This window comes from Oncorhynchus masou, chromosome 30, assembly GCF_036934945.1.
Source record: "Oncorhynchus masou masou isolate Uvic2021 chromosome 30, UVic_Omas_1.1, whole genome shotgun sequence".
Lineage (NCBI taxonomy): Eukaryota > Metazoa > Chordata > Actinopteri > Salmoniformes > Salmonidae > Oncorhynchus > Oncorhynchus masou.
In genome coordinates, this window is record NC_088241.1 from 50,948,936 (window position 1) to 50,966,031 (window position 17,096).

A 17,096-nucleotide genomic window follows, 5' to 3' on the forward strand; every position below is an offset into this window, starting at 1 on the left:
CTGTTGGGCGCTACCATTCTCCCGGTGTGTTTTTCGGATCACCACATAACCGTGGCTCGGCTGTCTATTTAACCAGGGCCTCTGTAGGCATCCTATTGGAAGTTTAATGTAAAGCTTTTACAAGATGCAAGTTTTTGGTCAGGTTTCCAGACTTTTTGGGAAAGTTGTGGGCAGCACAGAGAGGAGTCTGAGTCAATTTTGAGATGTGAGAAAAGTCCAAATTCAGCTTTTCTGTCAACAGTATACAGCTCTCTCATCCTCAGAGGCTATGAGAGTATTTGGGGAACTTGAGCGTAGTATCAGTGAAGTGGAAGTAGAGCTGGTGTGGGTGGCAAGGCAATGTAGGCCTCCAGGCTAATTTAGCTGAATTATGTAGGGACCTTGGCAGTTTTTTCAAGGTTAAAGCAAAGGGAGCACTTGTAAGAGCTAGGTTCTCCATGCTCAAGGAGATGGATGCTCCCAGCACCTTCTTCTGTGGTTTGGAAAGACAGAGCGGGGAAGCCAAGGGTATGCATTGTCTGTGGCTGTCTGGTGGGCGGGTGACCTCTGTGGTGGGGGAGATGCCGGAGCAGACTGTGGAGTTTTATACTGAGTTGTATAGGGCAGAATTGTGTGATCCTATGTGTGGTCAGGTTTTGTTTGCAGAACTCCCTAAGCTCTCTCTGGCACTGATGGATGAAATGGACATTCCTCTGTTGTCCCATGAACCGGCAGAGGCCATAACCAAGATGTCCCCCGGCCGAGCACCGGGGGTCGAAGGACTTCCAGAGGAGCTTTATAAAAAAAATCTGGAGAATAATAAAGACTCTATAGTACACACCGGGTCGCTCAATCACGGACAACTTGTCCTTCATAAGGGACATGTTAGACTTATCAAGAGTTTCTAATGTGAACTCTGACTGGTCTCTTTAGACCAAGAGAAGGCTTTTGATAGAGCGGACCATGATAATCTGTTTAATGTGATGTTTGGGGAAAGGTTTTTGGTTCTTGTGTGAAGATGTTGTATGCTGGGGCATCATGTATGGTCAAGGTGGGAGTGGGGCTCAGTAGGCCAGTCTGGGTTAGACGGGGCATCAGACAATGATCTATCGGGGCAGTTATATACACTAGCCATTGAGCCTTTTTTGGGCCTCCTACGCAGGAGACTGCAGGGAATGTGCTGGACAGGGGGCTTCCAAGGGGTTTGAAGTGGGGTTGTGAAGGGCTTAACATTTTGGGGCTGTACCTGGGCTCACAGAGGTGGGTCAAGAAGAACTGGGAGTGGCTGTCACAGGCAGTGGTGTCAAGACTGGCCAGGTGGCTCCTGTCCCAAGTGTCATATAGCGGGAGGGTGCTGATAATCAACAACCTGGCAGCATCCTCCCTGTGGTATAAACTGGCCGTCCTCAACCCTCCCTGCCGGTCTGATCGAAGACCTGCAACGCAAGCTGACTGATTTGTTTCTGGCACTCCACGAAAGAGGACAGGGCCTGGTGGAATTGGAGAGCAGGGTGGCTGCATTCCGACTATAGGCGTCGCAGAGACTGCTGTACCATACTGAGGTCGGCTGGAGAGAACCAGCATGCGTGCTGCTGAGGAGAGCTGGTGGATTAGGGTTGGACTGGCAGTTCTTCCTCATGAGGCTGGAGAGGCTGAGTACAGCAGGTCTCTCTGATTTTTTTTCTCTGCGGTTCTGAGGGCCTTGCAGTTGCTAAGGGCTGTCGGTGTGGGAGGAGCCTATATTCCACAATTCAGTCATACTTTTGAGATCGGTTCAGTCGGCCACCCTGCAGAAGCGACTGATGGCAGCGGGTTTACTAAGGCTGGGTGACCTGCGGCTGCTGGGGGAGGAGGAGTGGAAAACCCCAGAAGTTCTGGCACAACAAAAATGACTACCATCTCTTAGGCTGTAGATATTCCAGACCACGTATTCGCCCTGCACACCCTAATTGACGAACAAACAAACCAAAACAAAGGCAAAGTTTTCTCATGCTTTGTTGATTTCAAAAAAGCCTTTGACTCAATTTGGCATGAGTGTCTGCTATACAAATTATTTGAAAGTGGTGTTGGGGGAAAAACATACAACATGATAAAATCCATGTACACACACACATTTCTTTCCACAGGGCCATGTGGTGAGACAGGGATGCAGCTTAAGCCCCACCCTCTTCAACATACAGTATATATCAACGAATTGGCGAGGGAACTTTAACAGTCTGCAGCACCTGGCCTCACCCTACTAAAATCTGAAGTCAAATGTCTACTGTTTGCTGATGATCTGGTGCTTCTGTCCCCAACCAAGGAGGGCTCACAGCAGCACCTAGATCTTCCGCACAGATTCTGCCAGACCTGGGCCCTGACAGTAAATCTCAGTAAGACAAAAATAATGTTGTTCCAAAAAGGTTCAGTCGCCAGGACCAGAAACACAAATTCCATCTAGACACCGTTGCCCTAGAGCACACAACACACTATACATACCTCGACCTAAACATCAGTGCCACAGGTAACTTCCACAAAGCTGTGGAACAATCTGAGACACAAGTCTGCTCACCAACCAATAATACACAAAATGGGACAAATACCAAATTGAGACTCTGCATGCAGACTTCTGTAAGAATATCCTCTGTGTACAACGTAAAACACCAACTAATGCATGCAGAGCAGTTTTAGGCCGATACCCGCTAATTATCAAAATCCAGAAATTCCACAACCACCTAAAAGGAAGCGATTTCCAAACCTTCCATAACAAAAGCCATTACCTACAGAGAAGTGAACCTGAAGAAAAGTCCCCTAAGCAAACATAAACAGACCCCACAGAGCCCCAGGACAGCAACACAATTAGACTCAACTAATCATGAGAAAACTAAAATATTACTTGACACATTAGAAAGAAAAAAACAGAGCAAACTAGAATGCTATTTGGCCCTAAACAGAGAGCACATTGTGGCAGAATACCTGACCACTGTGACTGACCCAATCTTTTTTTTGAAAACTCTGTTTATTACGTTTTACACACACACACACACACACACACACACACACACACACACACACACACACACACACACACACACACACACACACACACACACACACACACACACACACACACACACACACACACACAAACACACAGACAGACAAGACAACACAAGGCAATATAAATAATATACTCAACTAGAAAAAAATAATAATAATACATTAAAAAAAATAGCTTTAAAGATACCATACTTTAGACAAGTTAAACACACCAGGCAGAAGGCTACAAAGGTTAAAGGGCAATCTATAGTACAGGGACAGAGCAAACACCTCACCATTGTTCCTGTAAACAGTCAAGGGATAGGGGGTGGAGAAATGCTACCACTCACAGACAGTCATGGCCACAGACCGACCATCCACTGGACCAAAAATAAAACGTTTGCAATGCTTTAAAATAAAAAAAAGAATAAAAATAATTTTATCTAGAAGTGAACAAAATGTCAAAATAAAAATAAAAAAACAAGGAAAAACAAGCTCACATTTTAGCCTCTGACCGGGCAAGATGAACAAGGCATCCGCAGGTCACAATCAATAAGCACATCAACCTTAATGACCCCCCTCCCCACAGAAAAAACACAAAGAAAGGCTCATCCAACCCTTAAGTCACAGGGGGGTCAAATACAGACTTATTTTGGTTTTCATAGGAATGCCATCAGAGGATGGACTGTTTAAAGTAAGACCGGAATGGAGCCCAAGCCTCATTAAACAGTTTGGGGTACCCACATGAATTTTCTCTCACCCAATATTTACAAGATGTGGGAGCTGCCATCTTCCAGTTCTATAGTATTAGCCGTCTAGCTAAAAGAGTTGCAAAGCAACAGTGTCTGACTGGATTCTTGATAGGGGGGTACCTATGGGCAGTACTCCAAAAAGGGCTGTAAGGGGAGACGGATCTATAACAGTGTCATATATATCAGAGAAACATTGAAATATTCATTCCCAGAAACCTGACAGTTTATGACAGCTCCAAAACATATGCAACAGTGTGGCTGGTTCCATTTTACATCTGACACAGGGCGGATCAAAATCAGAGAATATTCTTCCAAGTTTGGCCCCCGACCAGTGGATACGGTGAAACACCTTGAATTGAATGAGGCTGTGTCTAGTGCTAAAAGAGGACGAGTGCACCCTGTGCAGCACAGATTCCCAGGTGTCTTCCCCAAGTTCCTCCCCCAAATCCTTTTGCCATCGAGTCTTTCAAGGCACCAAAGAAGGGTTCTGTAAGTCATTAATGATTGCATATACATCTGAAATTGCACCCCTAGGAAGCTTGTTCAGCTCCAAGATTGTCTCTATAGCTGTATTCACAGGCCTATGGGGAAATTCAGGTGTGTTAGCTCTGACAAAGTTCCTAGTCTGAAGATAGCGGAAAAAGTGGGATTGGGGGAGGTTGAACTTTTCCTGTAGCTGAGCAAAAGAGGCAAATGTATCATCAAAGAATAATTGGGCTAGTGAGGAGAGGCCTAGTGAGTGCCAGATGGCAAAGCTCCATCATTCAGAGATGGAGGAAATAAAATGCTATGATTAATTGGGCCTGATAGAGAAAAGCCTCGGAGGCTAAAGGCTGAACGGAACTGATTCCAAATTTTAAGAGACTGCTTTACAATTGGGTTGACACACCTTTTTCCTCTGGACACTGGGAGAGACGAGCACAACACAGAAGAAAGTGCAGCAGGTTTACACGATTCAGACTCCATCTGGACCCAGAGTGGTTAAGGGCCAGTAGGATCAGTCTGCAGCCAGTACAGAAGGGCTCTGAAATTTGCAGCCCAATAGTATGTCTGAACATTTGGTAGAGCTAAAACCCCAATGACCTAGGCTTCTGTAAATGTTTTCTACCAATCCGTGGTACCTTGCCATCCCAAAATAAAATGCATGAATGTTTGATCCAGTGAAATAAATCCAGTGACATTAATCCTTCCGATAAGAGAACGAGTAAAAGATTGTTTCAAACTGTGCTAGAGCAACAAAGATTTCCTGAAACAAATTTGAATATTTCCTTGTCACTTTAACTCTCAAGTAGGTGAATTGATCCCGGACAATCCTAAACTGAGAACTTGTAAAAGAGCACTTTAAAGCACCCTTGTTTACAGGAAAAAGCTCACTCTTGCCTAGATTCAGCTTGTACCCTGAGATTGTTCAACACTTTTTAAGAACAGATAAGGCACGTGGCTATGAGGTATCAGGGTTAGAGATAAACTAAAGGAGGTCGTCAGCATATAGCGAGACTTTCTGCTCTAAGCCCGTCCTGATTATTCCTTGAATGGCATCATTAGAGCATAGTGCAATGGCGAGAGGCTCGATTGCCAAAGCAAACTACAAGATGGAGAGTGGACAACCCTGTCTGGATCCGCGGTGCAAGGGAAAATAGAGGACAAGTTGTTACTCCGTACTGAAGCCATGGGGGAAAAATAAAGAATCTTTATCCACGCAATGAATTAGGGGCCAAAGCCAAATCTCTAAAGGGCAGCTGTTAGGTAATCCCACTCAACGCGGTCAAACGCTTTTTCCGCATCAAGTGACCACCACCTCCGGGTCCTCCGACGCTGGGGAGTACAGTATATTCACAAGGCGCATAATATTGAAAAACAAATGCCTTTTTCTCACAAAGCCAGTCTGGTCAGAGTGTATTACTTGGTGCAGTGAGCCTTACATACGGATGGATAAAAGCTTGGCTAGGATTTTGTAATTACAGTATAAAAGCGAGATTGGGCGATAGGATCCACATTCCAGGGGGTCTTTGTTTTTCTTTAATAGTATTGAAATTGAAGCCCGATAAAGACTAGGTGGTAGCTTTGAGGTATTAAGGCACTCTGCAAATAGTCGAGACAAGAATGGCCAAAGCAGACCAGAAAACGTCCTGTAAAATTCTGTTGGAAAACCATCCAGAGCCGGTGATTTACCACTTTTCGTTGCGGACACTGCTTTTGCAATCTCCTCAGGTGTAAATTCTTCTTCTATACAGTCATGGGAGTCTGTATCAATTGAAGGCATATTCAAGGCATTAAAGAAGGAATCGATCAGCAAAGGGTCTTGAGGTGTATAGCGCAGAGTAAAATTGTTTGAATTGATCATTGATCTCTTTATGTATACAGTGCCTTGCGAAAGTATTCGTCCCCCTTGAACTTTGCGAACTTTTGCCACATTTCAGGCTTCAAACATAAAGATATAAAACTGTACCTGATGGAGTCTGCAAAAGACCTGAGACTGGGACAGAGATTTGTCTTCCAACAAGACAATGATCCAAAACATAAAGCAAAATCTACAATGGAATGGTTCAAAAATAAACATATCCAGGTGTTAAAATGGCCAAGTCAAAGTCCAGACCTGAATCCAATTGAGAATCTGTGGAAAGAACTGAAAACTGCTGTTCACAAATGCTCTCCATCCAACCTCACTGAGTTCGAGCTGTTTTGCAAGGAGGAATGGGAAAAACTTCAGTCTCTCGATGTGCAAAACTGATAGAGACATACCCCAAGCGACATACAGCTGTAATCGCAGCAAAAGGTGGCGCTACAAAGTATTAACTTAAGGGGGCTGAATAATTTTGCATGCCCAATTTTTCAGTTTTTGATTTGTTAAAAAAGTTTGAAATATCCAATAAATGTCGTTCCACTTCATGATTGTGTCCCACTTGTTGTTGATTCTTCACAAAAAAATACAGTTTTATATCTTTATGTTTGAAGCCTGAAATGTGGCAAAAGGTCGCAAAGTTCAAAGGGGCCGAATACTTTCGCATGGCACTGTAACTGTGGTGGCGCCAGACGGGGTCCTTATTTGTGGGATTAAACGTGAGGCCTCAGATTTACAGATCTGATGTGCAAGGACTTTACTGGCCTTGTCGCCTTGTTCATACACTCTGTACCGACCTCGCAAGAGTAACTGTTCAGCTTGCCTGGTAGAAAGCTCATCAAATTCAGATTGGAGTAGTTGGCGCTGTTTATGCAGATCAGAGGAAGGATCTGCAAAATACTTCTCATCCAATGTGGCTATGGACTCGCTCAGGTCCTGAAGTTGCTGAGAGCGAACTCTGTTTTGGTTGGCTGTATAAGAAATAATTTGGCCACGTAGGTATGCTTTGAGAGACTCCCATATGGTAGAGCAGGACATACCTGGTGTTGAATTAGTTTCTAGGAATAAGGTGATTTCAGAATAAATGAAATTGACAAACTCCTTATCTGAGAGTTAAATGGGGTTAAGACGCCATTGATAACACATAGGAGGTCGCTGGGGAAACTCTAGTTCAAACACTAATGGTGAATGGTCAGAAATAACAATACTCTCGTAAGTACACTGCCGAAGGTTAGGCAGAAGTTTTTTTTCCAAAAATAAGTAATCAATCCGGGAGTTAGTTTGATGAACATGAGAATAAAAGGAATACTGTCTTTCTGTAGGATGTAGGAAATGCCAGGCCTCAAACATTGAAGAAAGGATCATCTGAAGAAAGGATTGAATAAGTAGGGCACATTTAGATGGGCCTGTAGTTGTTCGTGAGGACTTGTCAAGAACTGGGGACATTTTACAGTTGAAATCCCCCCCTGAAAATCAACAAATGGGAATCTAACTTGGGTATAGCAGACAAAAAGGAAGAAATGAAACTTGCGTCATCCCAATTGGGAGCATAAACACTAGCCAAAACAAGAGGGGTAGAAAACAGTTCACCGGTTACTATGACGTATCGTCCCTTAGGATCAGCAATAACCTCAGAAGCTACAAAGGGAGTAGCTTTATCAACCAAAATGGTAGCACCTCCTGATTTACTATGAAAGTTAGAGTGGAACACATGACCAACCCAGTCCCTACGCATCCTAAAATGCTCACCAGTCCTCAAGTGAGTCTCTTGTATAAATGCAACATTTGCATTCAAACCCTTTAAGTGTGTCAACACCCTCTTACGCTTCACCGGGTTATTAACCCCTTTGATGTTCCACGAAATGTACTTGATCGCATTATTTCGGCCCCCCTGGGCGTTCCGGTTATACAACCCTGTAATTCGAGCATAGAATGGAAAAGCAATGAGTGCCCAAAATCCCCAGAATAACTTGTCTCAGAGTAATAATGTACGGTGGAAAATGTTTAGAAAAAGTACAGAAAAAAAACCTAAAAAGACAGAATGACAACATTAGAAATGAACAATACAACCGGTAACGGGGGTGTTGTGAGCCGGTAATGGGGGTGTTTGAGCGGCCAAAGGGGGAGGGGCCACCAATGTTTCCGCCACTGAAGGTGATGGCAGAGACTGGGGACTGGCAAGGGGGATGGAGGACTTGTTGGATTTTAACACTCTGAGCCTCTGAGGGGGTGGGAGGTAAAGCCTTCTACAAGCTCTGCATTAAGGTTAGGAACATTAGTAGCCTAACAGGAGTGAAGGCACATCAGTGGCAGGGGGTATGTGGGGCGGAGAGTATGGTGGGTTATAGATGGAGGCTCTACAAACCCCCAGTACCAAAGAGGTCAGGGGACCTCCAGTGGAGGGTTCTACATGGAGCCCTGGCCACTAGTAGCTGGTTGGCAAATGCGGGTTGTTGAATTTTCTGTTTGCTCAGGCAAAGTTGGCTATTTGGCTAACAAGGAGGAGCAGGGTCAAAGGTGGGGGGATAACAGACCCTTTACTATTATTTAATGGGATGGTCTCTGCACGCCTTAGGGTGGAATTTGAGTTCTATAAAATTATTAAAAAGTGTGGAGATGTTTCAGAAGATATAGTGTGTTTAGCTGGGAAAGGTGGGTTGGATATATGATTGTAGAAGTAGTTAGGTTTTGATTATTGAGATGTATGTTGTTGTTTTGTATCGTGGGGTAGAGGGCAAGGTGAGTATACAGCACCAGGGATATTTCCTTTTTGAAGGTGGGTGGGGGTGGTGGGGGTGGCTCTCTCTCTCTGCCCCCCCCCTCTCTCTCTCTGCTTCCCCCCCTCTCTCTATTTCTCTCTCTCTCTCTCTCTCTCTCTCTCTCTCTCTCTGCCCCCCCTCCCCTTTTGATGAAATGAGGATGTATCATTAAAGAAAGACAAAAAGTCAAAAGTCTATCTCTCTCTCCCCCTTCTTTCTCAATTCAATTCAATTCAAGGGCTTTATTGGCATGGGAAACATGTGTTAACATTGCCAAAGCAAGTGAGGTAGATAATATATAAAGTGAAAAACAATAAAAATTAAGAGTAAACATTACACATACAGAAGTTTCAAAACAATAAAGACATTACAAATGTCATATTATGTATATACAGTGTTTTTACAATGTACAAATGGTTAAAGGACACAAGATAAAATAAATAAGCATAAATATGGGTTGTATTTACAATGGTGTTTCTCTCTCTCTCTCTTTCTTCCTATCTCTGCTCTCTCTCTCTCTGCTCCCCCCTCTCCCTCTCTCTTTCTTCCTCTCTCTGCGCTCTCTCTCTCTGCTCCACACCCCCCTTCTCTCTCTCTCTTGCCCCCCCCCTCTCTCTCCAATCACCAGAGTATGTTTCTCTCATTGAGATGTCTTCCAATTTAGACCGTCGACTGGGTTCAGTTACCAATAAGAGAAGGGCAGACGCTATTTCAGTTCCCGCCAAAGCAGTGACACATCAAGCCTTCTCTCTCCTGTTGTTAAAATGCTCTTAGCATTTTTTAAATTAGCCGGAAATGTAACCATTACATGGCTCATATCACCTGTGGTTTTGAATGTCACATCATTTCTTTCCAGTTAGCCCGTATGGCCAGGCCGTCATTTGTAATACATTGCTATTGAAATTCTGCACTGTTTTCTGTTTTATACAAATGGACATTTCTATATGAATAACTATGTGTGTGTATGTGAATATTTATTTCTCTCTCTCATCATTCATCATCCATTTCCCAGCTAAAGTATGTGTTTTGTCCCTTGTGGATTATACTTTAAAAAAATCATACTGTCTTTTTATTTATATATCTCCTTATTTGGATCTCAGAGTGTCCATATCTACATATCTGTAGTGACTACATTATTATTCATTACCCTTGTGGATATACCGTACATGAGTATATGGTTTAGTGAAACTTCCTGTTTGTGTATAGTTATCTCTCCCTCCATCCGCCTCAACTTTCTCCCCCCTATTCAAACTCCCTCCCTGTATTCCAACTCTCTCGATCTCTCTCCCCCTCTATCCTTCGTTCTTTTCTATTTACCTCCAACATAGTTCTAAGTATTTTCTTCCTCCTCTCTGTATTTTCCCCAGGTGCGTAATGTGACGGTGGATGGAGGGTTTGGGTCCTGGTCAGGCTGGGGGGCCTGTATCAATACTGATGGAGGCAGTGCTGGGTCCTGTCTGTGTCGGACCAGGGCGTGTGATAACCCCACACCCCAGTGTGGGGGTCAGTCCTGTCATGGACTCAACGTGGAGGTGGCCAACTGCTCCAGGTATATGTCTGTTTGTCTGTCTGTCTGTCTGTCTGTCTGTCTGTCTGTCTGTCTGTCTGTCTGTCTGTCTGTCTGTCTGTCTGTCTGTCTGTCTGTCTGCCTGTCTGTCTGTCTGTCTTTCTGTCTGTCTTTTCATTTGTATTTGTCAATCTGCCCTTTTCTCACAAAGACACCACAAGCTTACAGTTCATGTTATGGATAATACATAGAGTATATATTTAATTCGACAACAGAAAGATTTTCCCAATAGCAAGCATTCTATCTTTCTCCACCGCCTTTCTCATTGTGTGTGTAACCCTGTGGTCTGTGTTTCTCTATAGGAATGGAGCGTGGACCCCCTGGACTCTGTGGGCTCCCTGCAGTACCAGTTGTGGCATTGGCTTCCAGGTCCGCCAGAGGTCCTGCAGCAACCCCACCCCGCGCCACGGAGGACGAGTGTGTGTGGGGCAGAACCGAGAGGAGAGGTACAGGACTCACACACATAAATTCATACACATGTACACACGCACATAGCCACTTATACTCAACCGTAAATCCACACCAGATCACCTCACACAGTCCCCTTGCTGGTGTGAGTGTCACAGAAGTCTTGAGTCCTTCATCTAGCCAGTCATACATTATAATGTAAAATGTATGGCTGGAAGAAATTCCTCACTGTTGTCATAATCACTTCTGTCCGACTCTGACAGCCAATTAAGAGAGAGAGGGATGTTTCTGAGCCTGGTAATTATCTGAGCTCCACACAGACGAGGGAAGCTGCATTCCTTCTGAAGCTCTGGATCCTCTGCTTTGGTCTGGAATAATCACCTCCAAAAAATATGTTTTGAAGGTTTCTAAGCAACCGATGTGGCCCTCTGAAATATGGGATTTGCAGAGAAAGAAAGTGAGAGAAGAAAAATAAAAGTGAGAGAACATGAAACAGTGCAGGTAGAGAAGGTCAACACGTCTACAGGTTGTTTGAAGTGAAACTTCTTTACCTGAAACTTTACAACAAAGTAAATAATAATATGAGAATAACTTCAGACAGATTCCTTAGTGTCTGGGTACTTTGTTCCTCTATATGTCATTTATACATGGTCCATTTCATCATAGTGAAACATGGGGACTTGGGCATTCTTTATATGAGACTCCAGCTTCTTTTAGCTACCCAGACATCATGCTGCTGATTTCATTGACCACCTCTGGAGGGAGGGAAAGAGGGAGGGGGATAGATAGCGAGAGAGAGCGACACACACCGAGAGCATGAGCTCCTGAGTTCTCCTGAAAAAATATAGAATTAGAGTTGGATAAATGTAGATAAATCTGAATTTTTTCACAAGGACTAATACAGGATAATAACCTCAACATCAAAACCTTCAATCCAAATCACAATTCCACCTTGATTTAAGACTAAATGACCTGAATGGACCTGAATGGACTATTACTACCAAGAACTATCAAGAAAAAAACTTCTAACAAACCAATACCTGCAAAAAAAACACAGCGGAACCTGGAAATTCCGTCTGCAACAACACTGAGTGAGTAAAGTTCAGTCTGAACTTACTTCTGAAGGCTAAAAGTAAAAGACAATCATCTGGAGGGAATTGTGTTATGTAAAGCTTAATAAATAAGGCTACAAAGTACCAAGCTGCTAGGAAAGAAACTGAACTGATCAATTATCACTTAAGTGTGAAGTGAGAGGAGTGAAAACTCTTGAGCCTAACAATGGCAGGAGAGTTCCCCAGCTCCCCCATCCACCCAAATGTAGAGGTTTTTGAAGCCCCCCTGGCTCATCCCTGTTCAGAGGTTATTACAATACAGTACCCCATGGATATGAAAAATACATTGCAAGGAATAAGTACAAAAAAAAGCTCCTCAAGAACAATCCAGAGACACTATTTGCTGACTGCTACAAAGAGGGGAACATAAGCAACTTCATTTTCCACACAGACCATCCCCTGGCATGGCACAGTGCTACAAAGGCACACTAGCCCTATGTCAAGAGACGGCAGTCTGAGAGAGCTGGCTGCTCTACGGACTGAGGTGAGAGAACTTAGAGGCACACGTGGCACTGAATGAAGAGGTGAACGCTGAGGTGTGACAGAAAGCAGGACACTCCCACAGAGAAGCCAGACCCCGACTCCAACACAACAATGGGACAGACAACACAGGACCCACCAACCCCTCCTAACAGCCCCCCTGTCAGCTCCCCTGTCTTGACAACCCCAACACATCCACTGAGAACATACAAAAGAACATACAAAGAGAACTGAGAACATACAAAAGCCAGAGATTGTGCTACTCATTGGCTCAAATGGCAAATACATTCAAGAGTTGCTAAACTCTGGTGACCAAACACTAGGCATGCCCTGGAGCTGTTGTCAGGGGACAGACTAGGGTCCCCAGCCACATCATAATTCACATGGGCACAAATTTCCTGAGGACGCAGCAGGAAAGGATGGCCACTGTACTCAAGGGAGTGATTGAAAAAACATCTTCCACTTTCCCCAAAGCACAAGTGGTTATCTCCACCCTGCTACCACAAAAATACTTTCACCCTGCCACCATACAGCAGCATACAACACAGGACCCACCAACCCCTCCTAACAGCCCCCCTGTCAGCTCCCCTGTCTTGACAACCCCAACACATCCACTGAGAACATACAAAAGAACATACAAAGAGAACTAAGCATTTCACAAGACTATGCCTCAAAACCTAATGTATACCTGGCCCATCACTCCACCCTGGACCAGGTCTACCTCTACAAGGCAGCCATCCCATTGTTTGCCAGGACCCTGAAGGACCCTCAACCGTAGCTCCAGCACCTCACACAGGAGCAACAGAGAATGGACACCCCTCCGAGACCAGCGAGACACCCTCCCAGACCTGCAAGACCCCCTCCTGAAGGACCTGCACTGAGACAACCCATGCCAAGAGGAACTACACCCAGACCACAGCATCACCAGCCACACCCCAACCAGCTAAGACCACCCCAAGCAAACCCTGGCCACACTCTATATAGGCCCCCACATATCAGACCTCAACATGACAGCAGGACATATGCCCAAGCCGTGAGCAGAGCAACAGGCCCAACCCCCAATATTACACCCGGCCATATCTCATTCTGCGACCTAAGAGGTATGTATCAGATGCTCAACATGCTCTGCTCACACCTACTGTGATGGTTCGGGCATAAACCACACAAAAACAACACTAGACACTATGGAACACAAAGCTTTTACTATCTCATCCTGGAATATACAAGGTCTAAGGTCATCTGTCTTTGGCCTAAAGAGCAGGAACACAGACTTCATCAAAGAAATTGGAAAAACAGACATTGTCATCCTACAAGACACATGGTACAAAGAAGATGGACCCACTGATTGCCATCTAGGTTACAGAGAGCTGGTAGTCCCTTCCACCAAACTACCAGGTGTGAAACAGGAAAGATATTCAGGGGATATGCTAATTTGGTTTAGAGCAGACCTAACCCACTCTATTAAATTAGTCAAAACAGGAACATTTTGCATCTGGCAAGAAATTAAAATGGGTATTATCTAATCAGAGAAAAATGTCCTCATGTGTGCTATGTATATACCCCCAATAGAATCCCCATACTTTAACGATGACAGCTTCTCCATCCTAGAGGGGGAGATCAACCATTTCCAGGCCCAGGGACATGTATTAGTCTGTGGCGACCTAAATGCCAGAACTGGACAAGAACCTGACACCCTCAGCACGCGAGGACAAACACCTACCTGGATGTGACAACATTACCTCTCCCATATACCCCCTAGATGTAACGGATGTGAAACGGCTAGCTTAGTTAGCGGTGGTGCGCGTGGTGCACGAGAAATAGCGTTTCAATCGGTGAAGTCACTTGCTCTGAGACCTTGAAGTAGTAGTTCCCCTTGCTCTGCAAGGGCCGCGGCTTTTGTGGAGCGATGGGTAACGATGCTTCGTGGGTGACTGTTGTTGATGTTTGCAGAGGGTCCCTGGTTCGTGCCCGGGTATGGGCGAGGGGACAGTCTAAAGTTATACTGTTACATAGACACAACTACGACAACATAACCAACAAAAACTGGTCACAACTCCTGCAGCTCTGTCGGACTGGGTATGTTCATAGTCAATGGTAGGCTTCAAGGGCTCCTATGGTAGGTACACATATACAGTTGAAGTCGGAATTTTACATACACCTCAGCCAAATCCAATTATACTCAGTTTTTCACAATTCCTGACATTTCATCCTAGTAAAAATTCCCTGTCTTAGGTCAGTTAGGATCACCACTTTATTTTAAGAATGTGAAATGTCAGAATAAATGTAGAGTGAATGATTTATTTCAGCTTTTATTTCTTTCATCACATTCCCAGTGGGTCAGAAGTTTACATACACTCAATTAGTATTTGGTAGCATTGCCTTTAAATTGTTTAACTTGGGTTAAAAGTTTGGGGTAGCCTTCCACAAGCTTTCCAATAATAAGTTGAGTGAATTTTGTCCCATTCCTCCTGACAGAGCTGGTGTAACTGAGTCAGGTTTGTAGGTCTCCTTGCTTGCACATGCTTTTTCAGTTCTGCACACAATTTTTCTATAGGACTGAGGTCAGGGCTTTGTGATGGCCACTCCAGTACCTTGACTTTGTTATCCTTAAGCCATTTTACCACAACTTTGGAAATATGCTTGGGGTCATTGTCCATTTGGAAGACTCATTTGCGACCAAGCTTTAACTTCCTGACTGATGTCTTGAGATGTTGCTTCAATATATACACATAATTTTCCTCCCTCATGATGCCATCTATTTTGTGAAGTGCACCAGTCCCTCCTGCAGCAAAGCACCCCCACAACATGATGCTGCCACCCCCATGCTTCACTGTTGGGATGTGTTCTTCAGTTTGCAAGCCTCCCCCTTTTTTTCTGCAAATATAATGATGGTCATTATGGCCAAACAGTTCTATTTTTGTTTCATCAGACCAGAGGACATTTCTCCAAAAAGTACAATCTTTGTCCCCATGTGCAGTTGCAAACCGTAGTCTGGCTTTTATATGGCGGTTTTGGAGCAGTGGCTTCTTCCTGTTGACCGGCCTTTCAGGTTATGTCGATATAAGACTCGTTGTTCTGTGGATATAGATACCTTTGTACCTGTTTCCTCCAGCATCTTCACAAGGTCCTTTGCTGTTGTTCTGGGATTCATTCCTTTACACTTGTGTGTAAAAATTAGTTGTTGTGGAATTGTTAGGTTATATTACATGTTAGATATTACTGCATGGTCGGAACTAGAAGCACAAGCATTTTGCTACACTTGCATTAACATCTGCTAACCATGTGTATGTGACAAATAAAATTTGATTTGATATGCACTTTTCGCACCAAAGTAGGTTCAACCGTCTCCTTCCTGAGCTGTATCACGGCTGCGTGGTCCCATGGTGTTTATACTTGCATACCATTGTTTGTACAGATAAACGTGATACCTTCAGGCATTTGGAAATTGCTCCCAAGGATAAAACAGGCTTGTGGAGGTCTACAATTTTATTTCAGAGGTCTTGGCTGATTTATTTTATTTTTCCCTTGATGTCAAGCAAAGAGTCACTGAGTTTGATGGTAGGCCTTGAAATACATCCACGGGTACACCTCCAATTGACTCAGAAGCTTCTAAAGCCATTGCATTTTTCTAAGCTGTTTAAAGGCACGGTCAACTTAGTGTATGTAAACTTCTGACCTAATGGAATTGTGAGGCAGTGAATTTTAAGTGAAATAATCTGCCTGTAAACAATTGTTGGATAAATGACTTGTGTCATGCACAAAGTAGATGTCCTAACCAACTTGGCAAAACTATAGTTTGTTAACAAGAAATTTATGGAGTGGTTGAAAAATGAGTTTTAATGACTCCAACCTAAATGTATGTAGACTTCTGACTTCACCTGTAGCTCATCTCTTGGCAGTAGTACTGTAGACTACTTTATCATTGATCTCAACCCAGAGTCTCTTAGAGTGTTCACAGTCCACTGACACCCCTATCAGATCATAGCAAAATCACACACTACTTGACAGAGTTTTGCTCGGTCATGAGGCATCAAGGACAAAGGAACTGAATAATATTAAGAAATGCTATACTGTAGATGGAAGGAGAGTAGTGTGGAAATCTACCAAAAAACAATTAGGCATCGACTATTTCTTGGACAGAATGTTTCACTATAATAGTGAAGGTGTAACCTGACAGTAGAAAACCAAAACAGTATATTTGACCTCTCAGCTTCCCAATTAAATCTAAAACTTTCAGGCAGACAACCTAAGAAAATGTAACAACAATGACAAATAGTTTGATGAAGAATGCAAAATCCTAAGAAAGAAATTGAGAAACGTATCCTTCCAAAAATATAGAGACCCAGACAACCTACGCCTACGGCTTCACTATGTTGAATCACTAAAACAATACAGAAATACACTACGGAAAAAGAAGGAACAGCACGCTAGAAATCAGCTCAATGTAATTGAAGAATCCATAGAATCCATGGACACCTCTAAACAAACAACAACACGAAGAGTTATCTATCCAAAACGGAGATGTATGAATAAACCACTTCTCTAATCTTTTTGGCTCTATGACAAAGAACAAACAGCAAAAACATATACATGATCAAATACAAATCTTATAATCAACTATTAAAGACTTCCAGAACCCACTGTATTCCCCATTTACATTGAATGAACTAAAGGACAAAA

At 43.6% G+C, this 17,096-nt stretch overlaps 1 protein-coding gene across 2 annotated transcripts in view; it reads left to right on the plus strand.

Moving 5' to 3' along the window:
- The window catches only part of sema5a (sema domain, seven thrombospondin repeats (type 1 and type 1-like), transmembrane domain (TM) and short cytoplasmic domain, (semaphorin) 5A), a 209,735-nt gene that overhangs the window by 139,393 nt on the left and 53,246 nt on the right, over positions 1-17,096 (plus strand). For both annotated transcript variants that reach the window (XM_064949247.1, XM_064949248.1), the window contains exons 13-14: positions 10,217-10,398; positions 10,719-10,862. In XM_064949247.1, coding sequence (XP_064805319.1) covers positions 10,217-10,398; positions 10,719-10,862 — 326 coding nt within the window. The remainder of the gene's footprint in view (positions 1-10,216; positions 10,399-10,718; positions 10,863-17,096) is intronic.